General features: G+C 36.3%; 1 protein-coding gene across 1 annotated transcript; it reads right to left on the bottom strand.

Moving 5' to 3' along the window:
- Positions 1–216: 216 nt before the first annotated feature.
- On the bottom strand, positions 217–27,788 carry HLTF (helicase like transcription factor). Its single transcript, XM_034439270.3, has 24 exons — positions 27,231–27,788; positions 24,025–24,217; positions 22,551–22,717; positions 20,663–20,796; positions 20,461–20,558; positions 19,561–19,635; positions 19,026–19,217; positions 18,778–18,870; positions 18,246–18,279; positions 17,924–18,014; positions 16,149–16,225; positions 16,020–16,064; positions 14,874–14,962; positions 12,572–12,715; positions 10,830–10,968; positions 9,482–9,617; positions 8,977–9,156; positions 8,007–8,131; positions 7,592–7,764; positions 5,104–5,223; positions 3,554–3,666; positions 3,157–3,337; positions 1,313–1,393; positions 217–1,088 (listed from the first exon to the last, which is right to left on the bottom strand). Exons 1-24 carry the CDS (start codon positions 27,248–27,250, stop codon positions 948–950), a joined length of 2,841 nt encoding a protein of 946 aa, XP_034295161.2. The 5' UTR covers positions 27,251–27,788; the 3' UTR covers positions 217–947.
- Between the last annotated feature and the right edge of the window lie 152 nt (positions 27,789–27,940).

The following is a 27,940-nucleotide window of genomic DNA, read 5'->3' as shown; positions in this document are numbered from 1 at the left end:
TGGAAATTTTGTACACCAGCTGGGATTTTGAATTGTCCGACTTTTCAAATGTGTGGAAAAAATCCAGAGATAGAAGAAAACTTGTCTTCCAACATTAATTCTGTACACATGAATGGTGGCATGCAGGAAATATTAAATCTTTCCAAACTCTAGTAAAGTCTCACCAACTTCAAAAACCTGAATAACCTATAATAATATCTAGTCAGCAGCCCAAAGTCTTGATAAAATTTTTATTTGCCTAGAAATCAAACTAAAAATACACAATAGTTTTACATTACTATTGATAGCAGAAAAATAGTTCAAATGATTTCTTATTTTTCAATAAACACAAACCAAATGCAGACATAAAGGAAGTTTATAGGCCTGATATTTTACATAAGTCTGGGTTCAGTTGAACACATTTTGAATCCCTTTTCAAATGCTTCTAACTTAGGAAAACATGGGACAAAACTGACACGAACGCCATTGCTGGCATATGCACTTCATTTTCCCCCCAATATTGTACGCCTTGTTCTATTTACTTGCTAATATATAGTCAATACAAAGCATAATACACAATAACATTAAACTCCAGTGTGCAAAACTTCAGAAGTTACAAGTTAACTTGCAACAGACGTAGATATAATCCAAGCAAAAAAAATTTTTTTTACAACTCAGGTGTTTAAATAAAAAAAAATCAAAAACATAATTTGACAATAAACTGTATACATTCAACTGTAATGAAGGTTTGCTCTTAATATAGAAACATAACATTTAGACTTGAGTTTGCTACACTAAAGTTTGTTACTACTCTGGACCATTTGCCCAATATGAGTATGTATATGATTCCTCATTTGCTGTTTGCAAAAATACCTTGCAATTATTAGAAAGATTATTTTTTCAGTATTATGTTATCTGAACATATAACAAACTTATTTTTAAAGCTGAATTTGTTCCAATATTTTAAATTACATATCCATCAGAGTCCTGATTTCATTCATTTTTGTTTCACCAGTAGGTTTTTTGGTTCCAAAGGCTCCAGCTGCAAGTTCTCTCTTCTTGTTCTGGATTTTAAGCATATTTTCTTCCACAGAATTCTTTATGATGAACTAGAACAGTTTTTTAAAAAGGTGTAAAGCAAAACAAACAAAAAATAACTACCACTATAAAGCTACTTATCTCAAAGCACTTGAAAAAAATTATAATATAATGTATTATCCTACAAAGTAACAAGTAAAAAAATTCAAGAAATTACTGAAAAAATATAATCTGTTTTCAAAAGAGCAAACATTATTTTTGGAGGTGCAGATTGTTAAAATAATGATCAGCTCACCTTGGTGATGATAACATCCTGTTTCTGCCCAAGTCTATGACATCTGTCAAAGCACTGGTCCTCCGCAGCAGGATTCCAAGCCTAAGTTGTACACAACGAAATATTTATTGATATCTAAATTTCCACAGTACTTACCTGGCCCTGACAAACAGAATTTACTACATTTATTTTAGAGTAATGTTAGGAACTTTACAGTATTTTATATTTAAAATTACAGCTTTAATAATAAAACAAACAAGAAAAAGGCACAGAAAAGAAAAAAAAATAATGTAACAAAAAAGAAATAAGTTACCACCACCTCTTAAAATACAACAAATGATCTCTTCTTCCCATATCTCGTCTAAACAAAGCTTTAAGGTTTCAAAATTTACTCCTGATAGTAAAACTATCAGATTTAGCAGAGGGTTATCAGAGATGATAACATATCTAATTTATCCCTCATCAAATAAAACCATATTATATTCCTTCCTTTTTAACAATCTTGATGTTTAATCTCTTCAAATAATGTCTTAGAATTTATTTTTGGTTTTTTTTTCATTATTTGTGTGTGTGTCTTTTCTCAAAACAATTATTCAAGGTTTTAACAACCCTCTTTTGTAAATCCAATATAGGAAAATTATGTACAGGTCACTCTTGGTTTGTTCTTTGTATATTCCTTTCAATTATTAACGCATCAGCCAATTACTTTTGTATGTTCAGTACTGCATTTTTCCCTGTCATTCCTTTGTTTATGATTTTAAATCTAGGTTCAGATAAGTCTCAATTTTGTCAGGCGGAACTTCTTCCATAAAATATTTTATGCATTATATATAGAGACAGACACTCTTAAAATTAAATTTTTGATCCAATATGCCTAAATGATAAAAAAAAGTTTGTACACTCTGAATTTAAGTATTCTTATCCTTTAATTGTAACCTTTCATTCATCTGGTTCCCTCTACTGTCCAACCTTCAAAGTCCCATCCAATCATTTAAAAAAAAGAATTCAAAATAGTTTTTTAATTCCAAAAAGTTTGTTTCAAATCCATCTGGACCTTTAATCCATTTGTAACTTTCTAAAATTGAAGTTCTCATCCCTTTTGCTGTTTATTCCACACAGGTTTTAAGTCCTTAACCTTATATTTAAAGCTTTTTTAAGTACTGAAGGAAACTCCCAAGGGGTTTTCAGACTTGTCAATCCAAAGGTTCTTAATAGCTAAAAAGAAGTTCATAAGCAATTTTCAAAAGTGATTAGAAAAGGAAGTATGTGAAACCAGTATCCTTTTAAAAGTGCCAACCATGGTTTCACCTCATCTCCTTGTCCTGGTCAAAACCACCAGGACTCCTGTTTTGCTGTCTCCTCATAAGGAGCAGCTAGCTGGAGCACTTATGGGCCATCTCCTTGTCCAAAAAGGAATTCTGAAAAGACACTCTATTTGCAGGTTTCATTCCGCTGTGATTGTTGGTTCTACTTCTAGACCTTTAGCCACCTTTTTTTAAAATAGTTGTACGGTATATGCTTTTTATGTTTTATAGATAAAACACAATGCCTATTCTTATGTATATTACATCTTCTTACATTTCAATTCCAAGTAATTAACATTATTGGGTGGTGGGTGCTGCAGCAAACATTCCATTTCAAAAGTTGTGCTAATCAGATAATTAATATGATAAGCACACATATATTATATAGATAATAATTCAGTTTTAATCCTAACATAGCCAAATTGATTAAAAGTTGCTCCATCCTCCCCAATACTAGAATTCGAGTAGCCTGCAAAGAATTTCCTCATTCCTGTTTTAAGTGTCTAAATAGATTGTATAGAATATTAAATGTTACTCATTGAGCAGGGAGTTTATACTTACAGGATCCATTAAAAATACCCGGGAAGCTGCTGTCAGATTCAAACCAACTCCACCTGCTTTCAAAGATAACAACATTATAGTTGGAGACCCAGTTTCATTATTTTGGAACTGCTGAATTGCTTCTACTCTTTGTTTCTGGTTCATAGACCCATCAAAACGGACGAAGACAAATCCAGATTCCCTGGGAAATAAGAGCAGCATGTTATAAAAAAGTCAATTTGTTTATATTCTGATCCTTGGAATGAAGTTTTCATTTTAAAGTTTTTTTCTAAATCACAGTTTATTATTATTATTAAAATACACATGCTGCCCAACTACCAGTGACTCTGGGCAAGATTTTTTTATTTTTTTAAAAAATATTCTTGGATAATTTTATTATAGAACACATCTTACTTACTTCAGTGGAGTTTCTATTACGGACAGAAATTTTGTGAACTGTGAAACAACTAAACTTTTAATAGCTGGATTTTGTTTTCTTAGTTCAATCAAAGCATGCATCAATGCATTGACCTGAAAGACAAAATATTTCTTTTTAATTTTTAAAATAATTTCTCTTTTTTCTGGCTTTTTCATTAACCATGAAGTCCATGCACATCTTCTGTCTTATTTGCCAGCCTAATGTGACTTCATTTTCTACATCCAATTATCCTTGTAACTTAAGCAAAAAACAGAAAATTAGATTTCCCAAATTAATATTGAAATGATATGAAGTCTAGAGAAAAAGCTAGTTTCTTTTATGGAAAGTTATAATTCAGAGATCTAAATTCTTAAATCTGAGAAACAATTGATTCATATGTTAGTGGAGCATAGAATGGTTTTTGAAAAGTAATAATCATGTTACAGAATCAGGCAACTTTACATATGGATTTTTATGCAGATGTCTTATCACAAAGTTGAAAGGTGCCGTTTAAACTAATTAAAAAATCCAACTCCTCCCTTAACTTACAGAAATACATGCAGACAAGCCAGTGCAAATCTTCGAAAGTTTTCATAGCATTTTCTAAGGAATATTGCTGTTTTTATATCTAAGGAAGACTGAACACTCCAAAAATAACTACCAGCATTCCAATATGGCATATAGTACCTACTTACCATTATCTTCCCAGTACCTTCCCTCCCTCCTCTGAATTGTTGCCACACCAAATATCTTAACACATCTCTCACTCTCCCCCACCTCCATATCTTCCTAGTATCTTTCCTCCTCTTCCCTTTCCCCCCATCTAAACTACCATCACCAATGTCTGTGTTTTTCTCATTCTTATACTCATCTGCTGAACCACTCTATCTGAAACAGCTACATTTTAATCAAATCATATTAAACACGTGTTTTCTTTTGAGTATGACCTATTCCAAACAATCCGTTGCACATCATGATTAATCATTAATTGACAGATCATTGATTGTCTCTTTTGAATTTTAATTAAATTTAAGTCAAGAGAATCCAGATATTGAAATTCTAGAGTCAGACTGGCTGCAACTAAAAACAAGTTCACAACCGTAATACCAGCAGAGTAAAGTAACAACAAGGCAAAGGCAGGAAATTGGCAAGACTGGCTGAATGAATGCCAACAAACTGTGTGCCACACTGAATAGCAACTTGCTTATGCAGCAGAGTTCTACTGCATCCATTTGGAACTGTTTATGGTCACTGAGGAAAATTAAGTTAGCCTTTTTTTAAAAGCATATCTACAAGATTGACAGTTTAAATTTTCTCCAATACTGAAAGGTTCCTTCCCCATCGTAAATGGTTCCCAGCTGCTTCTTTAACCATTGCTCAGAGGAAAATATATTGAAGTACCCATTTAACTGACTGAATTCAAAACATTCAGTTTCTAAATAATTTATCCAAATATTGTACTATTTGAAATGCAATAGTTTGATGTACTTCAGCACACTTTTTGTGAAGCAGACATATACACGCACATATACATAAAATGTAGAATTTACCTTTGAACTAGATGTCCATTGCTGTTTAGTATTTTTTTCATCATGAGTTTCTTCCAAATGGCATTCTATTAAATGTTCTGATGAAACTTGCTTTCTACAAAGAGGACATTTTGCATATCCCTGGAAAACAAAACTATTTATTATAAAAATGCACACAATTGGAAGCAGTGATTAAGTTTAAAAATTGATGATATGCCCACACTTCTTAAAAATTTTAACATGCAATTTGCCCCAAATGCATAATTAAGTTGAAAAACTAATTTTACCTGGAATTAATGTTATTATGCTGAAACAGAAACTTAGAATAGTAAAAAATGTGGCATTAATGGCTGTTTTTTCAACCTACCACTCTCCAAAAAAATCCTTAGTGCTTCCCAATATAAGCTAAAACACACAAAAAAAATTAAAATATAAAAAATAGCTACCCTCTTAAAAAGGTTTAGAACAATTGTAATTAAATAAATAACATTTTGAGCCATATTAGTCCTGAAAAAATTACCCTTGCTTTAGGCAGGGGTGTCAAACTGAAGGTTAAATCTGGCCCGGGGCTGGGAGGTGGTGGCCTGGAAATAGCAAAGGACCGGCCTGCAGTGCCTCTGCTAACAAAAACAGGGCACGGGAGGACCTGCACACGGCTCCCCTGCACCCCATTTTTGGCCTGGATGGCCTTCTGAACTCTGCCGGCCAAAATATAACCTAAATTAATAACTGATCCAGCCCTTGAAGAAATCCAGTTTGACACCCCTGCTTTAGGGTTTGAAAAGCCTGTATCTATAATCTCTTCAAGAACATGGGGCTCCCCTTGGGATGCACCCAGAGGCTCCAGTTGGTCCAGAATGCGGCCGCGCAGGGGATTATGGGAGCGACGGGGCGCTCCCATGTGACACCTCTCCTGCGCAAGCTGCACTGGCTTCCGGTGGTCTTCCGGGTGCGCTTCAAGGTGTTGGTGACCACCTTTAAAGCGCTCCATGGCTTAGGGCTGGGGTATCTACGAGACCGCCTTCTGCCGCTAATAGCCTCCCACCGGCCAGTTCGCTCGCACAATGAGGGCCTCCTCAGGGTGCCGTCAGCCATACAATGTCGGCTGGCAACCGCCAGGGGGAGAGCATTCTCTGTGGCGGCACCTGCCCTCTGGAACGACCTACCCCCAGAGATACGCACGATACCAGACTTTTCGTTGGGCCCTGAAAACTCATCTATTCCATCTAGCAGGGCTGGCTTGATCCCATCCTTTCGGTTTTAATTGAAATTGGTTTTAACTCGGTTGTTTTAAATTGAGGAAAGAAATTATTTAATGTCTTTTAAACTGTTTTTAAAATTTTCTATGTTATGTTTTATCTCGGCTGTTCACCGCCCTGAGTCCTTCTGGAGAAGGGCGGTATAGAAATCAAATAAATAAATAAATACATAACATGTATATCCTTTTAAGGCACTCTTCTAGGTGTAGTTAAGTGAGTGACAAGATTGAGGATTTACCTATTTTTCCTTCCCTTGTTCACCCCCCTGCCATTTTAAGGGATAATTTTTGCAGGGAGGAATTTCTATGGCTAGATTACCCTGCATGATACAAAACCTTGATCTTCCTTATTACATACACACCTTAGAAAACTTCCTAAGGTTCAGCAACAGAATTGTGAAGCACAGCCTCAATCTTTCTCTCTCCTTCTGTGTTTTATGAGTGCAATTAATATCTACATATAGCCAGTTTCAAATTATGCCCCCCAAAAAAGTTTGGAGTAAAAATATGTATTAATATTGAACAGACTAGAGTAGACCCAATATGTATTTGTGCTGCCTCGAGAAACAATTATTCCAAGAGATTATATGAACTTTTAACCTAAAGTATAGACATATAACCACCTTTTTCCCCCCAAGAAAGTAACTGACTGGCAAGATATAGTTGCACTGCTTTAGAACAGATTCACGCAGAAGCTTAGTGGTTGACCTAATAGAATTTTTTTTTCCAAATTCTCATGTAATTGATGAGCTGTACAGACAGAAGTTATCTTAAAATAGTTTATAAGTAAAGATGTAGCTAAATAATCTAAATAACATCTAAAATCAGTTGATACTTTATTAGTTTAACTTGTATAACTTTAAATATTATGTATAAAATGACAAAAAATGATTCTAGACACATTATGTTTAATGTAAAAGTAGTGTATGACAGCAGTCCCCAACCTTTCTGGCTCCACAGACTGGCAATGGCAGGAGGGATAGTGTCACATGGGCAACCTAATCCTGTGAATGAACAAATGAAGCTTCATGTGCTGCTTGAGTGCTTGCCCGCTGCTTGAGTGATTCAGTTCTCAACAGTCCACAGACCGACACTGGTCTGCAGACTGGGGGTTGGAAGCCTCAGCCATAGGAACCCAGTGGAGAATATTCACATTAGTGTGAGCAGAAGATAATAAAAGAACAAAGTCTACTCATCTTGGACTAATGCATATAACTCCGAAATAATTTGTGCAGGTGACCGATAACTTGCCTTTTCTCTTTGGATGACTTCAAAAATGCAGGCCTTACAGAACACATGGGCACAGGGTGTTATCATCGGAAAAGCCAGCGAATCCAAGCAAATAGCACATTCTTCGTCTGATCCAGAACTTAGAACAAACTTCATCTTTTGTATTAATATATCACGGAATTCTTCAGAGGTACCTATACATTAAAAAGAAATACAACAGAAAGAGCTTGTAAGCTATGTATATATTAGGTCTGTACAATGCTTCAGATTCAATTCCAAAAGAGATCTCATTGTGATTCTCAAATCACAATGCTTCCTCTTCTGAAGCAATGCACAGCCCTAATACATATGCAATTATAAAGTACCACTCTATTATATAACAGCTAATTTTAAAAAATCAGGTTACATGTCTACTGAATTGTTAAAATGTACTCACTTTCTAGAGAACTGGATTGAGAGATACTGGAACAGAGAGATGGGTGACAGCACAATTGTCTCAATCTGAGCAAAGCACCAAGAACATCTGCATAGTGGGCCAAAACACTCCCCTCAGTAAAATACCTAAAGAATAATTTTGATAGTAAAACAAACCTGTTATAATAGAATTTTTTTCAAATTCTATTTACTGGATCAAAAATATTGCATTGGACTAGAATTTTGCAAATTCTATTCCAATGCAATAATTTTGACCCAGTAAATCAAGCATTCTCATTTTTTTTTCTCACCAGCTCTCATGTCTTAAAAACAAGCCTGTTCCCATTATATTCACATTAAGACATGTTTGGCTTTATCTCTGAGTGCAATCTATGTCACGCTATATAAATTGTGCTTCATTTTTTAGAATCCATTTTGTTTTATCTTTCATAATGGACATCACAAATAGATGCATAACAATACATAATAGATCTTACAATTTTGCTTTAACATCCACCAACAAAACACATGGGCATATACCATTTTTAGCAGAGAAAAAGATTATAAAATTGAACCAATGAGTCACAGCTCACAAAGTATGCAATACAGATAGTTCTCGACCGAAAACATGCAGTGATCGTTTTGACATTACAACAACATTGAAAAAAGCTATTTATGACTTTTTTCACACTTACAACCATTGCAACATCCTATTAAGAATTGCCTGGCTAAGCTTGCTGTCACATTTAGAGAAAAGCCCACTTTGCATAAAATTACAGCTGTGCAACAACTGATTTGAATAAATGAATGTTGCTATAATTTTCATAGCTTACTTTAATCTGATCATTTATTAGTCATATTACCAACGTTGCTCCAAAAATATTTCCTCTGATACAAATGGTATTCTTGCTAAAATCGACCTTTATATAAATCAGAATTTAATATGAGTAATGGAATATATTTTTTCCCATTTAACAGCCAGCACTATTTACCTGCTTATAGCAGCTTTAGTCTCATTTTTCACAGAGTTATAGACGGCACTCTCTTCATTTGTAAGTGTAATATGCTGAATAAATACTTTACGTTCTGGGAGCTTCAAAACTGGTTTCCCATTAACTTTGCTTGTTTTAGTTCGTCGAAGAGTAATGCTCTTAATTAGAGATTGTAAACGCCTAGGAAAATATGGAAATATTCAAACAATATATAATAATCTATATCATACAGAAAATATGGAAACATTCACAAAACAACCTATAATATCAGACATAAATATGGAAATATTCACAAAACAATCTATAATATGTTATACACACAATTGCAAAACTAGCTCTTGTGCATAAGGTAAAGTTGGGTATTTTCTAAATGTTATCTAAACCTGAAGATTTTAACACTTAGAAGTATTTTTAAAGAATATTTTAAATTCTACAAGTACTAATTTATAGATATATTGTGCTAATCTTTACAGAATATCTAGAATATATTAGATGCAGTTTATACTTAAGTCCTCTTTCATCTCCCATAGTGACAGGCCGTTGGATTGTTCTGTGCCACCATAATCTGTCTGTAAAAGGTTTCAACTTTAAGAAGGAAAGGAGAGACCACAGGTCCTTTAAAGAATTCTGAATAGGTGTGCCTAAAACAAGGACAGAAAAAAAAATGCTGTGCATCATGCTTATTCAAGTCTCAAGGATTGTTTGGCAAAAAAGTATACATACACCACTCCTCATTTAGTGACCAGGTACTGCGAGTGTAGCCTTCTTACTGAGGCTGCTTCACACCACTGTCTGATCCTTTCTCCTATACAGAAGGATGCTTCCAAAAAATTTCAAGAAAAAATGGCCAAGTGGGCTTGGTGAGTGGGTGGGAGAATGAGGCTACCTGAAGCAGCTTTGCTTGCAATGCTAGGCTGGGTGGACAGCGAGTCTTGCTGAAGCACAGCAACCTTGCTTGCTCTGGTGGGCTGGGTTGGTGACAAGGCTTCTCAGGCACAGCAGCTTTGTGTGAATTAGTGGGGCATTTGGGTGATTGAAATCAGGGGTGTGGGAGATAGGCAGGTGGGGAGAGTTGCAGCGCCCATGTGATAATATGTGCAGGTGGGTTTCCAAGTGCCTGAAATTTTATCACATGATTGTGGGGGCGCTGTAACAGTCCTTACTTTGGACACTTGAACAAGTCCCTTTGTTCATTCCAATGTAATTTCAAACAATTGCTGAACAAATGACCAAAAGTTGAGGACCACCTGCACAAGGCTGAATTGAACTTCTGCATCTTATCATCCCTTAGATTTGTATATACCGTATTTTTCGGAATATAAGTTGGTCCGGACTATAAGACACTTACCTTTTTGGTGAGGAAACCAAGAAAAAGAAATCTCTGCCTCCCAGCAATTTTGCCTCATTGCAGCAAACAGCCTGCTTTAGTTTCATCTTCGTTTTCAGCATAGCTTGATTAGCACACGAAAAAAAATATCTGCTCCCAGCAATTTACCTCCTTGCAGAAAACAGCAGAGGCCCACGCAAAACAGCTGAGAGTCAGGAGGCCGATCTAATCAACTTGTGCTAATTAGGCTGTGCTGAAGCTGAAACAGGCTGTTTCTTCTTGCTGCTTGCTGCAAGGAGGTAAACTGCTGGGAAGCACAGGGTGGGGGCCAGTGGTTGGGCGGGGCTACATTCGGTGTTGGATGGGGTGGGGGTGGAAGTGCATTTTATACTCTGAAAAATACGGTATGTGTGGCATTTCAAATTCTCAAACAGGACAATGAACAATGGTTAGGAGGATGCAGCATTCTGTTTAAACTGTCCCCAACCTGGTACATACTGCAGTATTGAATCTACAGCATAAATACCTGTCAAGATCCATCTTCTTTCTGCATTCAGATCTAGAACAGCTTTTGTCTGTTGAGCATTTGGATTTCGTATTGTATGACCTTCATCCAACACAATTCTCAGCCATTTTAATTTATGTAAAGGACTGTTACCTCTGGTCTGGAAAAATACATATTAGCCATTTAGTATTTGAAATAAATAAAACGTTGAACAAGTATTTGGGGGTGAGCTTTTTGTTGTTATTGCCTTTATTAAAACACCCCTCTATAACTGTCTGGTTTGGCTCTGCAATCCAACAAGACAGACACAGACTTCAGGGGATAATTAGAACTGCAGAAAAAACAATTGCTACCAACCTGCCTTCCACTGAGGACCTGTATACTGCACGAGTCAAAAAGAGGGCTGTGAAAATTTTTACAGACCCCTCACATCCTGGACATAAACTGTTTCAACTCGTACTCTCAAAACAACGCTATAGAGCACTGCACACCAGAACAACTAGACACAAGAACAGTTTTTTCCTAAATGCCATCAATTTGCTAAACAAATAATTCCCTCAACACTGTCAAACTAGTTACTAAGTCTGCACTACTATTAATCTTCTCGTAATTCCCACGACCCATCTCCTTCCACTTATGACTATTATGACTGTAATTTTGTTATTTGTATCCTTACGATTTATATTGATATTGTTTCCCGATTGCTTATTTGTACCCTATGACTATCATTAAGTGTTGTACATTATGATTCTTGATGAACGTATCTTTTCTTTTATGTACACTGAGAGCATATGCACCGACAAATTCCTTATGTGTCCAATCACACTTGGCCAATAAAAAATTCTATTCTATTCTATGCTACATACAAAGACAAGAAATATTTTTTTGTTTTTAACAACTTCATCAGAAAAGCATTTATGATTTTACAAAGTGGAAGAGGGGGAAATGTATTAGCTATTTTGGTATATGAACTAAATAAAATGTTGAACAAGCATTTGGGGATGAGTCTTATAGAGAAGAAACTTTGACAATTTTATCAGAAGGATATTTATGATTTTACAAAGTTGAATAGGAGTCATGTATGAATTAGATGGCCATATAAATATATTTAATAAATACAATACAATAAAAAATAAAATAAAACCTGGAATATTGAAAATTCTTTTCACTGATATATAAACCATTCTCACAGCACAGTATTAGCAGCTGGATTCATGTTTAGATTACCAGTTCAGTGCCATCCCTATTATTGTCAGTATCAGTAGACAGCTGACCTTGCCTCGGCCCAAAAATTAAACAAGGTGAGGCCTGATTAAAACTTGAATGGGCAAGCTCCAGGAATACATAAAAAAAGGCAATACCAAATCAATTCCATACTGTTCCCAGGAAAACACCATGAAGTCAGCTGGAATTAAGTTCTCTATGAAGAAAACATTACTTTTTTTTACAATTGTCAGTTATACCAAGTTATCTTGAGCCTTTTAAAGGAGGTGGGATCAACCAGTCAATATTATATGAAATCTGGCAGCCAAGCATCAACAGACCTATTAGAAAACTATAATCTCCTCCTTAATGCCAAACAACAACACATGAAGGATATGAAAAATAAAGTAGCACTATGAAAGTAAAGTAGCACTATAGTGATTTTAAAAAGTACGAAACTAAATTCAGCATGAGCAAAAGTCTAATTTATATGAATGTTACATTACACCTTTCTTTTTTTTCTAAAGAAAAAAGCTCTTGGAATTTTTCAGTATACTTACCCCATAGTCAGTAGCTAAAACATTGTATGTTGTTAAGACAATATCCTGCTTGGAAAGTACTGTCAGATCTTTGTTCCGTTCCGAGCCGTAGTAAACGTAAGTGTTCAACTGAATATTTGGATCGACATGTTGTTCAAGTTGGTCCTAAAATGAGAATTGACCAAACAGTACAATTAATTGACTGTGTCATAAATTTTATAGCCTGCAAATTCTGCTCTAATCCTTGGTACATTTTTTTTTTAAATTTGATTTATATGCCGCCCTTCTCCAAAGACTCAGGGCGGCTTACAATGTGCTCAGCAATAGCCTTCATCCTTTTGTATATTTATACAAAGTCAGCTTATTGCCCCCACAAACTGGGTCCTCATTTCACCTACCTTAGAAAGGATGGAAGGCTGAGTCAACCTTGAGCCTTGGCGAGATTCGAACCCTGCAGTAATTGCAGGCAGCTGGTCTTAATAAGCTTAATAACAGGGTGCCTTAAACCCCTGTACTACCAAGGCTCTCATTAAGTTTCCCAGTCCAAAAAAAAAAATAGGTTATAAAAGGATAATTATTCACCTAACACAGATTTATTTGCTGTCAGTTATTTCTTCAGTTATGATTCCAAAGGAATGCAATTACTTTTAATATGTGACATTTATGATTGTCCCCTCAGGCCTTGTACTGAAGAAAATTAAAAAATGATGTGCACTTCTTTCAGGTATAATTAAGAGCCTTAGTTGCTTTGGTGAAAGTAGAAACTGCATCATCATCTTATCCTGCCTTTTTTATATATAACTCAAAGTTGTTAGGATGCTGAGTCTGACTATTATAGGTCTACAGCTCATCAGTTTGAGACCTGAGTGAGCTCCCGTCACTTGTCCCAACTCCTGCCAACCCAGCATTTCAAAATCATGTAAATGCAGGTAGATAAATAGGGCAAATAAGTGTTTGGCAAGGTAACAGCATTCTGTTTCACTGTACTCTGCTGTGGTGTGATGTCATGTCAGCCACATGACTGTGGAAACATCCCCAGACAATGCTGGCTCTTTGGCTTAAGAAATGGAGAAGCACCCCCCTCTAAAGTCAGTCACAACTAGCAGGATAAAACCTGCAGGGACACCAAAGTGGCAAACATATCTAAATACTCCTAGTTTCTCCACAATTCCATGAACTGAGTTGTAATGTGAAAAAAATGATCTACTCAAAGTCACCCAGGGGGCTTTCGTGCCTATAGGCGGCCTACAATTCACAATTTCCTGGTTTCTAGGCCAGCACCTTAACCACACCGAATTAGATAGCACATGAAAAAAAAATGCAGTATGTCCTCTGGCATGGCACTATGTGGTTAGCCTTGTCTAGACTTGGAAACTAAGCATAGTTAGGCTAATTATTTCTTGAATAAGACACCACCAGAGAATTCCAGAGTCATGGAATTAATATTTAGGAAGCTAAATACTTCCCAGCCAAAGATGGGAAACCATTTCTATACCACTTAAGATGTAAATGTCTATGGAGATCCTCAGTCATCCAGGTCATGGTTGTCCCAAAGGTGCTTGTTCAAGAGGCAACTTTTTCTTTGAAGATGTTTCACTTCTCATCCAAGAAGCTTCTTGGAGAAGCAAAACGTCTTTAAAGAAAAAGCAGAAAGTCCAGTTGCCTCTTAAAAAAGCACCTTTGGTTAAAATGTCAATGTAGTTACTAGAAATCATTTTCGTCTGAACACAATCTTTACCTTTTTAATTAAAAAAAAAACAATACATGAACTTAATAAAATAATGAGTTGTAACTCAGGTATTCCAACACTCATGTCTCATCCTGCACCATTTTGAACCTCTTCATCAAGATAGTCTATGTGAATATGAGCTATTTATCTTTCCAATAATTTGTCCATTGGTTGGGGTTGTTAACAGAAGTGCTTAAAAAGGCTGTATACCAAATTATAAGGGAATAAATTGTTACCCAACAGCCAGATGCTGATATATGTGTGTGTATACTCTGATCATTATTTTACTGGGTTTCTACTTTTTGCAGTAGAAGGACCTTTTATGAAACTAAAAGTTCTTTTTTCATTGATTTCTGTTACACTCTACAACCCTCCATTCTTCCCAAAAATTTGCTCTAAGAACTAGTATAATTTATGGTACAACACAAGATGCTATAATACATACATTATCTTGTCAAAACAATATTCGGGTTGAAAACGAATTTAAAGAAAAAAAGAGTGTTTTACTTAATTCAATGTAGAAAAATCCTCATTCATTTAAGACCTGCAATCTATAAACATTAGGAAATAAAACTATGTAAACTATAAACCTACAATCCAGTTACTTAGGACAGACAGCGGACAAATGATCAGCGTTCCTCTATTATCAACTTCATTTTTCTTTGGTTGTACAGGAACATCATCTGGAAGAGAAGGAAAACATGCAATTACCAACTTGAATATGCTCCGGTACTTACAGTATATATATATAGTCAATTTAGTGTTATTCAGTTAAAGAATAACTACATACTAGTAAGAAGATATTCCTACTCCAAGCATATCATCTACAATTCTATTGACACCTCTTTTACTACCTACCCATTGGGATTCTTAAGAAATATAAAATGCAGCTATTCATTCTACGCTATACACTTAACTACTAATTTAGTTTTCATACTTGAATAACTTTTTGCTTAGTCTTCAACAAAAAAATGTCAAGATAATATAAATTTAAAATCAAAGATTTACATGCCTTTTATTTACATCATTTATATAGACAGCTTTGATATAACATGCATATCTCAATTTATACATTGCACTAAGCCATGATTTTCTTTTATCATAGTTGATGAAAAAGTTAAAATAGTTACACACACAATAGATCATCCATGATTCAGGCTAACAATCAATTAGTTATTGTTATGGGGATCCCAGCTGGATCCTTATCCCCAAGCAATGAGGTCCCCAAATCAGTATATAGGAGATGGAAAAAAGCAAAGGACATCTTGTAAATATTTCTAAAAGCAGTCAGATACAGGAGTACAAATGAAAAAGAGAAGAAGTTAAACTGTGGTTAACTCTTTGATTGAGCATGCAGAATCATAGTTGAAGTAAAAAAGAAACTTGTTCTAGCTCATGATTTGCAACTATGGATAAAGTAGAGTTAACTGATTAAATAATTATTAAATTAATTTCAACAAATCCAGTTGATTTGTATCTATCTCTTTGTAATAAGCAATATCAAGACCTTCAGGATGGTTAAATAAATGTAAACACTATTTAATCCAATTTCAAGTCACTTATTTCTACTTTCCTACCTAACTACCTAATTTAGACTAGAAGACTTCAAGATCTCTTCCAATTATGTTAATCTGCAATCCCACAATAGTCAGTAAAGTTTTAAAAAGTATCTTAGTATTACCAGATGTTTTTTTCCTAAGGAATCAAGGGAGAAGAAACAGAATGGTCAAGTATCATTACCTAGTTTTCTTTTCCTTGCTCTTGATTTTGGTTTTTTTCCTTTAACTGGAAAACAAAACATGTTATCATAGTAAGTAAAATTGGAAAGATACTAAGAAAATAATAGAATCAAAAATAACTGTAACTCACTTTTTATTTGTTTTGCAACTTCCAGCTCAGATTCTGTGTCACTGCTTATTGTGCACTTTGATTTCTTGCCCATAACTCTAAAGCACCGAAAGTGAGGGGGAGAGAGGGGACAAAAAATAATATTCTATATGTTCATAGCCAATTGTTTTAAGCTAGCAATTTTACTTGTTCAACCTATAAAGATGGTTAGTGACCTAAAGGAGACCCGTCTGAGGAAAATGAGCGGTTAAAAAATTGGATGGATAAAATAAAGCAGGATTGACTACAACCATCTTGCCAGTCACTCTTTGGGCTAGGAATTGAGATAGTTGATAGTTGTGCAACTCATTCCCCAAAACTGGACATTCCCCCCACCCCCATTTTACAACAAAAAATAAGCTCTGTAGTATGTGGCTGCCAGATATTGCTGAATTCTAAACTTCAGTAGTTTCCATAGTATAAAACAATGAAAAGGATATTGTGAGCTGTAATTCACCAATAGGCCGAAGGCAACAAGTTGCCCAGACTAACTTATTTTAGGTACAAGCCACAGTCAAAACAAATCACAATATATAGGAATCATTAGATATTTCTGTACTATACACTTAGCATGATTAATTTAATGGCTTACTCCAATAATTCAATTTCCTGAATTAACATATCACACTGAATCATACCACTAATCATATAGGTCAGATTTGAAGATTATATATTTGTTGGTTCAGAGTCATGAAACAGTCAACTATTTTTGTGTGTATATTTGAGAAAGAGATAATCTACAAGTAATTTTTATTCAGAAAAGAAAACTTAAGTGCTAAGGAATTCTTCAAAACTTCAAACATAAGCAGTGTGAGGATATCTGGCACAATTGCAGCATTTGCCCTCTGGAATAGCATTCCTCAAGATATAGAAGGCCTGTATAGCTCTCAACCTTTAAATATTCCACAAGTCTCTCAATACTTTGCTCTGTTCCCAGGTCAGAGTATTTATGGAGCCTGACAATTTTTTTCTGGATTTTATCTATGTGATTTTATTCAGACAGTATCCTCCTTTTTAAATTTTGCATTCTTTTAAACATTGCAAGTTGCCCAGGGTGTTGGAGTCAGGCAGTTTAAAAATCCAATATATTAAATACATAAATGAGCACGTAAGTATTTAAATTCAGAAACGAGAAGAAAATATAAAAGAAGAATTTTCATTGAATTCTAATTTAAAACATAAATATTTGTCCTGGATACCATATTTTTAAGATAAAAACTTCATTTCAGTTAATAAACATCTAAACACCTTCCTAAATAAGTATCAGCTTATTATGCTGGTTACTTACAAAGGGCAAACTAATAAGTAGTCTTCTTGATGTACAACTACAATTGAGTCCAAAATTTACATTGCTAAGGGAGATTTGTTAAGTGAAGAATATTGCCCCATTTTACACCCTTTCTTGCCATAGTTAAGTGAATCACTGCAGTTTTTAAAATAGTAACATAGCTGTTAAATGAATCTGGCTTCCCTAATGTCTTTGCTTGCCAAAAAGTGGAAAGGTGATCACATGATCCCAGGATGCTGAAACTGTCATATAAATCAGTTGCCAAAAGTACGAATTTTGACCACATGACCATGAGGATGCTACAATGGTCATAAGTGTGAACAATGGTCATTTGAAGTCAACAATCCTGGCAGCTATCAAGGTTAGGAAATACTATAATGAGCAACAGAGAAGGGTGTTTATGCAATATCCACATTTTGAATATGTTTCAAAGCATGCACATTCCTTAATAGAAATGAAAAAATTCTACCTTTTTGGATAGGATCTAGAAGATTGTGAGGGAAAAGAGTCACTTTCCTCTTTTGAATTGGAAGCATTTAGCTGCAAGCCACAATTCGGTGCTTATGAGAAAATTTAAAAAATGCTTTGTTTTAGAAGTAAAGTTATTGGAAAACAACAAGCGTATTTAATGTAAAAAAGAATTTCTCTAATTCACTTTAAGTAATTCAATCTAGACTAGGGAATGCTTCAATCTCACTGACTTTAATTTACATATTAATGTCACACGAATCTGAGGCAGATCTGAAATAAATGTTCTCAAATCAGTATATATTACAAATATATAGTATTACCTTGTAAGTTGTTTTGTGCAGTAGGAATATATTTCTAAAGGGTAAAACAGAAGCAAAAATTGTCATAAAACCAGTTAATATATCTTAAATTCTACATATAATTACTAGTTATTTTTAAAAATACATGAAATGTATTTAAAACAAGTGGCACAAAGCATAAAAGCTTCACAGCGTATAACTTCTCTTAACCTGGGCAGAAGAGATTTGTATCTATGAAAATGCCTCATACTAAAAAAATCTACCAAATATTTTGCTAACGAAAATATCATTTCTGTGCTGATTTATTTCAATGGTATCTGGTAATTTTCTATGGTTTAAAACGTCAGCCACAAAACATTAAGGGGAGACTACAAAAGAAAAAGTCCAAATAGCTCACAGGTCAAATAAATTATATTCATATTGCCAAATCTTGTTACTAAAAATGAAAAATACCTCACATTTGATGTCAGAATTTTATTGTTTCTCTTGCTTTGAATATCTAGATTATTTTGACTTAAATCATTAACAGAATGACAGACAATAAATATCTTACCTCTTCCATTTTATCAATTTTCTTTTCAAGAGGAAGAGGCTTCCCATTTTGAAAGTTGGTAAGAATTACTGCAATCATAGTAAGTGTTTTGCCCTAAAATACATTAAACAATTAGTTAGCATTTTTTTCATAGAAGCAGAGTTGGAGTCAGCTTTTCAGGTCCCGGAGTCCAACCCATATACAGCTAAGAATCCAAATTAAAATATTCTTGACCGATTTCTAGCCTCATCCTCATGCAAAGTAGTTACCAGTCCCATATCATCTGCCAATATTCCTCCGAGCACATTTTCTGGCCTTTTTCTTTCAGCAAAATGTATAATTGTATTGTAGAAGAAGTTATCTCGCTCTTCCCAAAACGGAGGAAGATCATTATTGTTCTCTCGCAAAATCATCCAAGCTAAAGCTTGCTTCTGGTGTGGCAGTAAAGGAGTCAAAACAGCCTAGAAAACAAAGATCCCATTTTAAATATTTCTTCAGAGAAAAAGCTACAACTTGCAGCTGTTCATTTTTCCCTGTTATTTTCTATCATTTCATCTGACTTATTTATTTACAACTAATTAATTATTAATGATTTCATTCATTGGCAACAATGTAATGGGCCAGCCACTTCTCTCAGCCCTAGGAAGAAAGCAGTGGCAAATCATCTCCAAATTCTTGCCAAGAAAACACAGGCACTCATCTAGGCTGTTGCTAGCAGTCAAAACTGACCAGAAGGCACCCCCTTTCCCCAAAGTGATGTATTCAATACAGCAATAAACACTGTCACTTATTCAAATTACATACCTTTGCTGCTTCCATTTCACAGGTCTTATCTTCTTCTTTCAGGTCTTCAAAAAGTTTGTCAAATTCGGTTTTAAGCTACAATGTAGGATATATACGAATAGCCTTATAATATCTAGTTTATATTATTACTTCACACAATAAAATGCTCTCATCATTTTTCAACATTTTTATATTTTAAAGAAGCATTTAAACCGCAAATTAACAGGTTTATATTACACACTTTTTTCACTTTACATGGTAAAGTAAGACTGAAGTAAGGAAAATAATACATTAAAATTGTAAATTAAAGTTAAATGGGCAGCTTTATCATACTAGAAAATGTGTAATTTCAAATCTAGAGGGGAAATTTTTCCAGGCCAAAGGCGAGATGGATGGACACAAACATTATTAGGGGTCACAATGTTCCTTATCAGAACAAAGTAAACCCTACCATCCTCAACCTAACTCTATTCACTTGCTGACTGACAACATTGTTTTCTTCAGAAAGAGGCAGAGCAATGTGGTATGACCATTCCATGCCTTCCATTGGTCGAAGAAAGGGAAATTGCAGCCAGCAGACTTGACATTCCCTGTACTACTTCTACTAGCACACACTATAAAGCCACCCACACAGTAATTCAGGAGTTGCTTGGCTCTAAGATTGTGATGGTGCAGTGGTTAGAATGCAGTATTGTAGGCTGACTCTGCCCACTGCCCAGAGTTTGATCCTGAGCAGCTCACGTTTGATTCAGCCTTCCATCCTTCCGGGGATGATAAAATGAGAACTCAAATTGTAAGGGACAATATGCTGATTCTGTAAACCGCTTAGAGACTGCTGTAAAGCACTATAAAGCGGCATATAACTCTAAGTGCTATTGCTATTGCTATTACTATTCTTATAACAAGCATGAGTAGTGATACCTGTTCAGTTGTCATTTGGATAGCACCATGGCTTGGAGCATTGTAACGTGTTCTACCTCTGCCAGATGTCCTGCCAGTCTCAAAACCAAACCCTGAAACTAAATGCCATTGAAATATGAGAACTAGTAAATATTTGGATGTTTTTATTTACATGAGAAAGTCCTTCATATCTTGATTGATTATAACTTAAGTTTTAACTTACATTTTTCTGGGGGTGCTAACTTTAATCCATGCATTTTTAGTCTTTCTAGAAGCACTCGCTTGTTCTCTTCTTTGCCCCAAAAACTCAATTGCACTGGCATAGTGAAAACATTATCTGCTCCACGAGGAACAACCCTAAGAGAAAAAAAATACAATGATATTATATTACATTTGTCTTTGCCTTTGTAGAAAGAGCTCAGGAAAACATACATTAGGATTGTGCTAATCATTCAAAGGAGGTACATTAGGTATGTGGGAGCATTTGCAAAACTTATTAAACTGTTAAAAGCAGCATATTAACACTTCTTTCAAAAGGATTTACAAAGGTCTAGAAAACACATTTATCCTCCTTTATGCTCCTCTTTTATTATTTTAAGCATAATGGAACAGGTTGAGAAATAGTGACTTGCACAATGTTATCACAAGCTTAATTACTGTCTAGCTATCGGAATCCAGATAATGCCATTCTAGTTTGATATTTAAGGCTGCTCCCCAAAAATAAATATTATACAATTCCAGCAAATATTTCCTGAATAGTGTAAAAAAAACCACAGTAATAATGAGAAAGGAATTAGCAGATAAAGGGGAAAACCAATATTACAAAAATTGATTTTTTGAAAAATAACAACTTCCATACAAAATGGAAAAATGGAGTATTATATACATCACCTGAACAAAATGATACACACTAATAAACAAATTTAGTTAATTAAAACTATATTTCTATACAACTTAAAAGTACTCAACTTATACCTTCAAAAGGACAGAAAAGTCAGTGACCAAAATGAAATGCAAAAATCAACAAATGACAGCAGAAACAATGGAAATAAATCTTGCTTTTAATCGCTAAAATTAATTCTGCGATGTTTAATAGATAGAACTTACAAAGTATTTTATATAAAATCAAAATGTCATCGATATAACATTTTATTATGCCACATGATCACATTTTATAATATTTACATCATACGAACACACACATAATAAACATGTACAAAATGATGCTACAAACCAACAGCTAACATGTCTCAAAGGTAGTTTTTCAAAAAGCAACTGAACTGTTTTTTTCCTTGAGGAAGACGACATTCTGAGAAGAATCTTTAGCAGTTCTGAGAGAGTGGGGATGGAAAGATTATATTTCTTTACAGTTGCCTGATCTTTAGCATTCTCTCCAAGAGCCATTGAGGCCACTTGACGGTTTATCTGTGTCCTCAGGGTCACCCAAATCTGAGTGCAAATGGGTGGGGAATCTTCTTGGAATTGCTGAAAGGATGGAGATGGTTGGGTGATGGATGGATAGAATTGGAGATGGATGGGTGGTATCCGTATTGTATCCCTCCCCCACTATTTATCTCCTGCCTACAACACAATCTTGCAGCAGTTCCAAGACGATTCCACACCTATTTGCACTCAGATTCAGGTGACCATGAGAACAAAGATAAACCTTCAAGGGCTCTTAGACAGAGTGCTAACGACCAGATGGATGCAGACCAAATGACTGCAAATAAATATAATCCTTCAACCCACCACCACCACCCATCCAGTTAGAACTCATGAAGCTTCTTAGAGAAGTGAAATGTATCATCTTCCTCAAGGAAAAAACATGGTCTAATTGCCTTTTGAAAAAGCACCTTTGATATAACCATGACCTGAATGATTGAGAATCTCCACTGACAACAGATAGCATAAACTGGAATTTTCTCTTCATTTAGAAACTACACAAAATATAAATATCCATGTTTAAACTAGTAATTAGCTTAAAGGTGCAATAAGAAGGCTTCCATTGCTGAAACAATAACTTATCTGTTTTGCCATGTTTAATTATTCAATTGCTGATCAAGAACATTATTTTATTTTTGGAGAAAATAGTATTCAAAATGAATTCTTACCCTTCCACTATTGCCAATTTGTTGTCCATGATATAAGCCAAGCAAGCTGCCAGTTCTTTTTTTATATGGCCTACTTGATCACCATTCACATTGTTTACTTTTACAGCATTCTTATCATATGGATTATTAGGTTCTCGCTGGAGAGCCACCATTTCACCATCATTGACCTGTAAAATTAACATTTGCAATTAAACCAATCACAAAGGCTGCTAACCTATTCTTAAACATGTTTTATCTTTAAATACCAAAACAGTTTTATCTTTAAATAATAAATTCTATCCTAAAGGCCCTACTTTTGGCTATTCTTTGCCATCCAATCTAATTTGTGGGATCACAAACAGGACCTTGCAAGCTTATCTTACTTCATGAGATTAGTGGTACTGGGGAAGCAGTGCTTAATTACTTAGGCTTTGTAGATTACTGTTAACATTTGAATTGATAGCTGGTTTTCTTGATATTATTTGCATGCTAAAATGGGAATAATCTGAACATTTTTTCAAACAATTACTGATAAGCACACAAATTTTGGTTCATATATAACATTAAGCTATAGCTTAATCACTATCTACTTATTTATATAGCATACTATACCATAAATTACAAGTCATATTTACTGGTTTCATATAACACAATAAATCCAAATGGAACACTCTACACCAGAGGTGTCAAACTTGTGGCCCGTGGGCTGGATGAGTCACGTGCTGGCCACGCCCATCCCATTTAGCGAAGGGGGAGAAGTTGCAATACGTCACGTGCGAGTTTGATATCCCTGCTCTACACCATGTAGTGGCAATACAGAAGACAATTATTACTGTAAGGAGTTAGTGACATATTTCTCCTTCACATTAAGAAACGTCTGTAAATTTAGAGCTCATTCTGAGCTAGCCTGCTTGTTTTTCACTCTTGCTTGCTGAACAAAGGAGATGGGGAGGTGGGAGGGAAAGGAAACCTTCACATAACTTCAAAGATTTTCCTGCCATGAAGCTCTCTGACTTTTGATTCTCATCCCAGAGTCATATGCTAGTCAGGTCAAGTCTTGCAGTCTCCTAACCATAGCAGGGCCATGAAATCATGATGCCAAGGTTTGATAAAAACTGTGAGGTTGTTGCTATTTGTTGCCAGCTTCTACAGGGAACCCAGTGAGCATTCGGTGCTGTGGAAACTAGCTGCCCATGGGGTATCTCTGCTGGTGTTATTAAGGAGCTCCTGGCATCCTTGATGTCATCTTTGCTTTGCATGTATGCTATTCATGATGTGCTTTTAGCCAACAATCAAGCTTAAAATCCCTTCATTTATTAAACTGCTCATTGTCTCTGAATCAAAAAGAATCAATTGTCTGGGCACCTAATCACTACCCTGACACTTGGCAAAACACACCATAGCTTTGTCTGGTCCATGAACTGATCCAGTGTTTCAAAATATTAATTTTAAAAAACAGGGGTCATATCACCAGTTTTAATCATTCTGAACTTACCATACCAGTATAATACCGTAAACCAACCACATTTCCTCGCAAAGTTCCAAATAACACAGCTGAATCTATATCTTCATCAATCCCTGAAGTAACAATTCCCATAATATCTTCTATGCCTGGATAAAATTCACGGGTAAAAACATTGTAATGCCTGTCTCCATACAAAGCAGGATCCAATTCCCACGAGAAGTCTCTATAAAAAAAAAAAGTGGGCGGGAGCAGAAGAGTTAAAGCAATTTTTATGTAGGAAGTTATTTTAGATCAGGGTGTCAAACTGAATTTCTTTGAGGGCTGGGTCAGCATTGTAGTTCTCCGTGGGCCAGCGGGGGGTGGGGGGTGGTGCAGGGAGATGGGACAGACACTTCCTGCAGCACTTTGCTGGCCAAAAATGGTCCATGTGGAGGCCCCATGAGGCCCGTTTTCGGTTTGAAGAGGTACCCGGGCTGTTCCTTTGATATTTTCAGACCGGGCCCATAGGCCAGATTTAAGCACCTGTTTTAGGTCTTGAAGGTTTGAATTTGAGAACTTTTTAGAAACAAATACAATTACTTGACTAATTTATTTCAAGCAGTCCATTACCAAGCAAAGCCCCCCCAGTTAATCACTCTCGTTATTACATAATTAAATTAGTAATTAGATTTATTTTTCTTCATGTACCTTACCTTTTTTTTATAGGAAATTAAAGTTAGGCCACGTCATTACTTGGATGGAAGACCACTAGGGATTTCCAGGCAAAAAGATGGATGCGTATGTATGTGCATGTGTGGAATAGCTTAGTCTAGGACCGGGATGGCGAACCTATGGCACCCGTGCCACAGCTGGCACGAGAGCCCTCTCTGCGGGCACATAAGCCATCACCCAGCTCAGCTCCACCGCACATATACGTGCGCATCCCGCCAGCCAGTTGCTTTTCGGGATGCATGCGGGGCGCATGCGGGACACATGCACATGTGCAGGGGGGTCATGCACATGCATGAGGGGCAGAGGTTGTGCACACATACGCGGGTATGTGTGCAGAGTGCCCTCCCCCACAGCTCATTTTTGAGCTCAGGAGGCTGCAGGGAGGCCTGCTAGGCCCAAAATGAGGTGCGAGGGGGGTTTACGTGCATGCTGGGGTAGAGTGGGGGGTTGTGTGCACATGCGCAAGGGTGCGGGAAAAGCGGAGGGTCATGCGTGCATGTGCACGGGGAGCGCATTGCATTATGGGTGCTGGCACACGAGCACGCTGTCACGTGTGCACATGCACGCTTTCAGCACACAATGAGAAAAAGGTCAGCCATCACTGGTCTAGGATATCTAGTCTAGGATAGTTATACCATTTCTAATTTTCATGACTGACCCAATTTTATGACCTTGTTTGCAGTGGGTAATTAAATAAATGCCATAGTCATTAACAAAACCAATCGTTCACTATGGGAAGAGTTTTGCCAAAAACAAGAAGTAAATGGTTTATGGCAAAACTATCATTTAAAACTCAGTCATGTGATTGCAATATGCTCAAACAGCCGTAAACAGCTGCTAAATGCCCAAAGAATGGTCATGTGAGTGGAGGAAGGCATGAGTGTTGGAACTTGAATTCGCATCATAAAGAGCATAGACCATTTTCTCAATCTCACTTTTTTTGAAAGAAGGTTGTTTCCTCAAAAATTCTGGGGTGTGGGGATGTTATTTAAAAATCTTATAAGCATCTCTGTTATGTGTTTCCCAGTCACTCTGGGCTGTCTCAGGTTTTCTCTCTTTCTCTACCTTTTAACAACTACATAAACATGCTGGGAAAATAATGCATTGATTTGGAGTACTGAATGACACTCAGAAAAACATCTAGTTGTGAGTATGTGGATATCTATGGAAACTCTGGAGTCATCCAGGTCATGGTTGTCCCAAAGATACTTTTTTTAAAAAGCTAAACTGTTTTCTTGAAGACATTTCATTTCTCATCTAAAGAAGCTTCTTCAGTTCTCAACTGAATGGTGGAAGATGGAAGGATTTATATTCTTTGCAGTCATTAGCAATCTTTCTGAGAAAAATTAAGGCCACCTGGAGATTTATTTGTGCCTTCAGGGTCACCTAAATAATGCAAATGGTGTGGAACCTTCTTGGAATTGCTAAAAGAGCTCTGTTATAAACACTCCCACTCTGTTGAGAGGGCTGTTCCACCTTAATGTAAATGGCCTCTTTGACACCTCTTTCAAACCATCTGTCCAGAATATGGACTTTGCTGTCTTCAAAAGCGTGCCCTCTGTCTTTCAAACACAAATGGATTTCTTCTTCTTGTGCCATATCCGTCATCGGACGTTGGCACTCATGTTGGCAATCCTATTTTTGTCAACAGCTGCATGAAAAAGTGCTGCTGAGTTTTGTCCAAACCAGCCCCTTATGTTTTGAAGCCATGATGTTCTTCTTCTGCCTGGACCTCGTTTGCCTTCAAGCTTTCCCTGGAGGATTAAGTGAAGGATGCCGTATTTTTCTGGGTGTCTCAAATGGACTGCTGAATCTTATCCTGATGGGTTTGCTTCCCTATGTTGTGCCATGCGCTTGTGAAGTGGTTATCCAATGAACAGATCTGTACTGATCTCGCTGCATTGTACTGTATAAATTTTGCTTTTTTTGGGTTCTCATCCAAAAAGCTTCTTCAGTTCTGAATGAAAGGTGGAGGGTCCCTTTCAGCAGTTCCATAAAGATTCCACACCCATTTGCACTGATTCAGGTGATCCTGAGGGCATAGATAAACCCCTAAGTGGCCTTAAAGGATTAGATGACAGCAGGCAATATAAACCCTTCCATTCCCCTCCACCATTTAGTCATAATTGAAAGCTTCTTAGATGAGAAGCAAAATGTCTTTTTTTGGGGGGGGGGACAAAAAACAAAGTTCAGTTGCCTTTTGAAAAAGTACTTTTAGGACAACCATGACCTGGAGGCCTGAGAATCTCCATAGATATCCGCATGCTCACTAGATGACAGTTTAACCATGATTTGCTGCATCAACCACAAACAACAGAAAACAAAGCAAAAGAGCCAAAAAGTAGAGTGGAAGAACAACGCCGCTACTTGCCGAGCGGCCCTTCGCCCCTTCGCCTCGCCACCTCCCCCTCAGGCCTTGGTTCACGGCCTCAACGGAGCTTTATTGTCCACGGAGGAGCCAACTCGGATAAAAGGTTCCGCTTCGTTACATGCTTGGTATCTTTGGATATCAGCCTCGTATTCACCTCAGGAACCTCCAAGCCATCACGACACCAGCCTGCTCCGGACGCCACCAGGTCCAAACGTTTCCTACAGGCCGCCGCGACCGTTACAGAGCTGCAAAAACCGCCCGACGCCTTCGCGTTGCCGGAGAGCATGCGCGCACCCTCATTGGGCGAGCACAGGGACGACGCCTCCAATCGCTGACATCGTCTCCAGATGTTTGAGCCAATAAGGAACTAAGAGGTAGTCGGTTCTCTGAGCTCCGTATGACTACGTTTCTATTGGTTGATTTAAAATTCATTAGTGTCCTGGGAACCAATGGGCTTTATGAACCTGGCACTGAATTTCTGATACAGGCATGAAAATATTGACTGTCCAAATATGCACGTGTCTTGACTGCTCGTTTGTCACATGATATTTATCACATTTATATCCCGGACTCTCGGCGATACACAAAATAATAGGCAAGAATTATATAAGAAATATAACACAAAATTCTGATCCAACACAATTCTGATGCGTCAGACCCTAAAAGCCCTCCGGAAAAGGTATGGCAGGGACTAACGGATATGGTTTCTTAGCTGTATTAAATAAAAAACAAAAAAAAAATCCATTTTGGATCTATGCAAACTACTCTCAATTATTTAAGCAGGAACCTCTTCTTTATTAGGAGTTGGAGGTACGTCATGGGAATAGTTAACTTTTAATACATAAAAATTATCACCAGTCAATT

This window comes from Pantherophis guttatus, chromosome 6 (genome assembly GCF_059756535.1).
Source record: "Pantherophis guttatus breed Tessera chromosome 6, ASM5975653v1, whole genome shotgun sequence".
Taxonomy (NCBI): domain Eukaryota; kingdom Metazoa; phylum Chordata; class Lepidosauria; order Squamata; family Colubridae; genus Pantherophis; species Pantherophis guttatus.
Note: the sequence above shows the minus strand (reverse complement) of the source record. Positions and strands in the feature narration are given on the sequence as shown.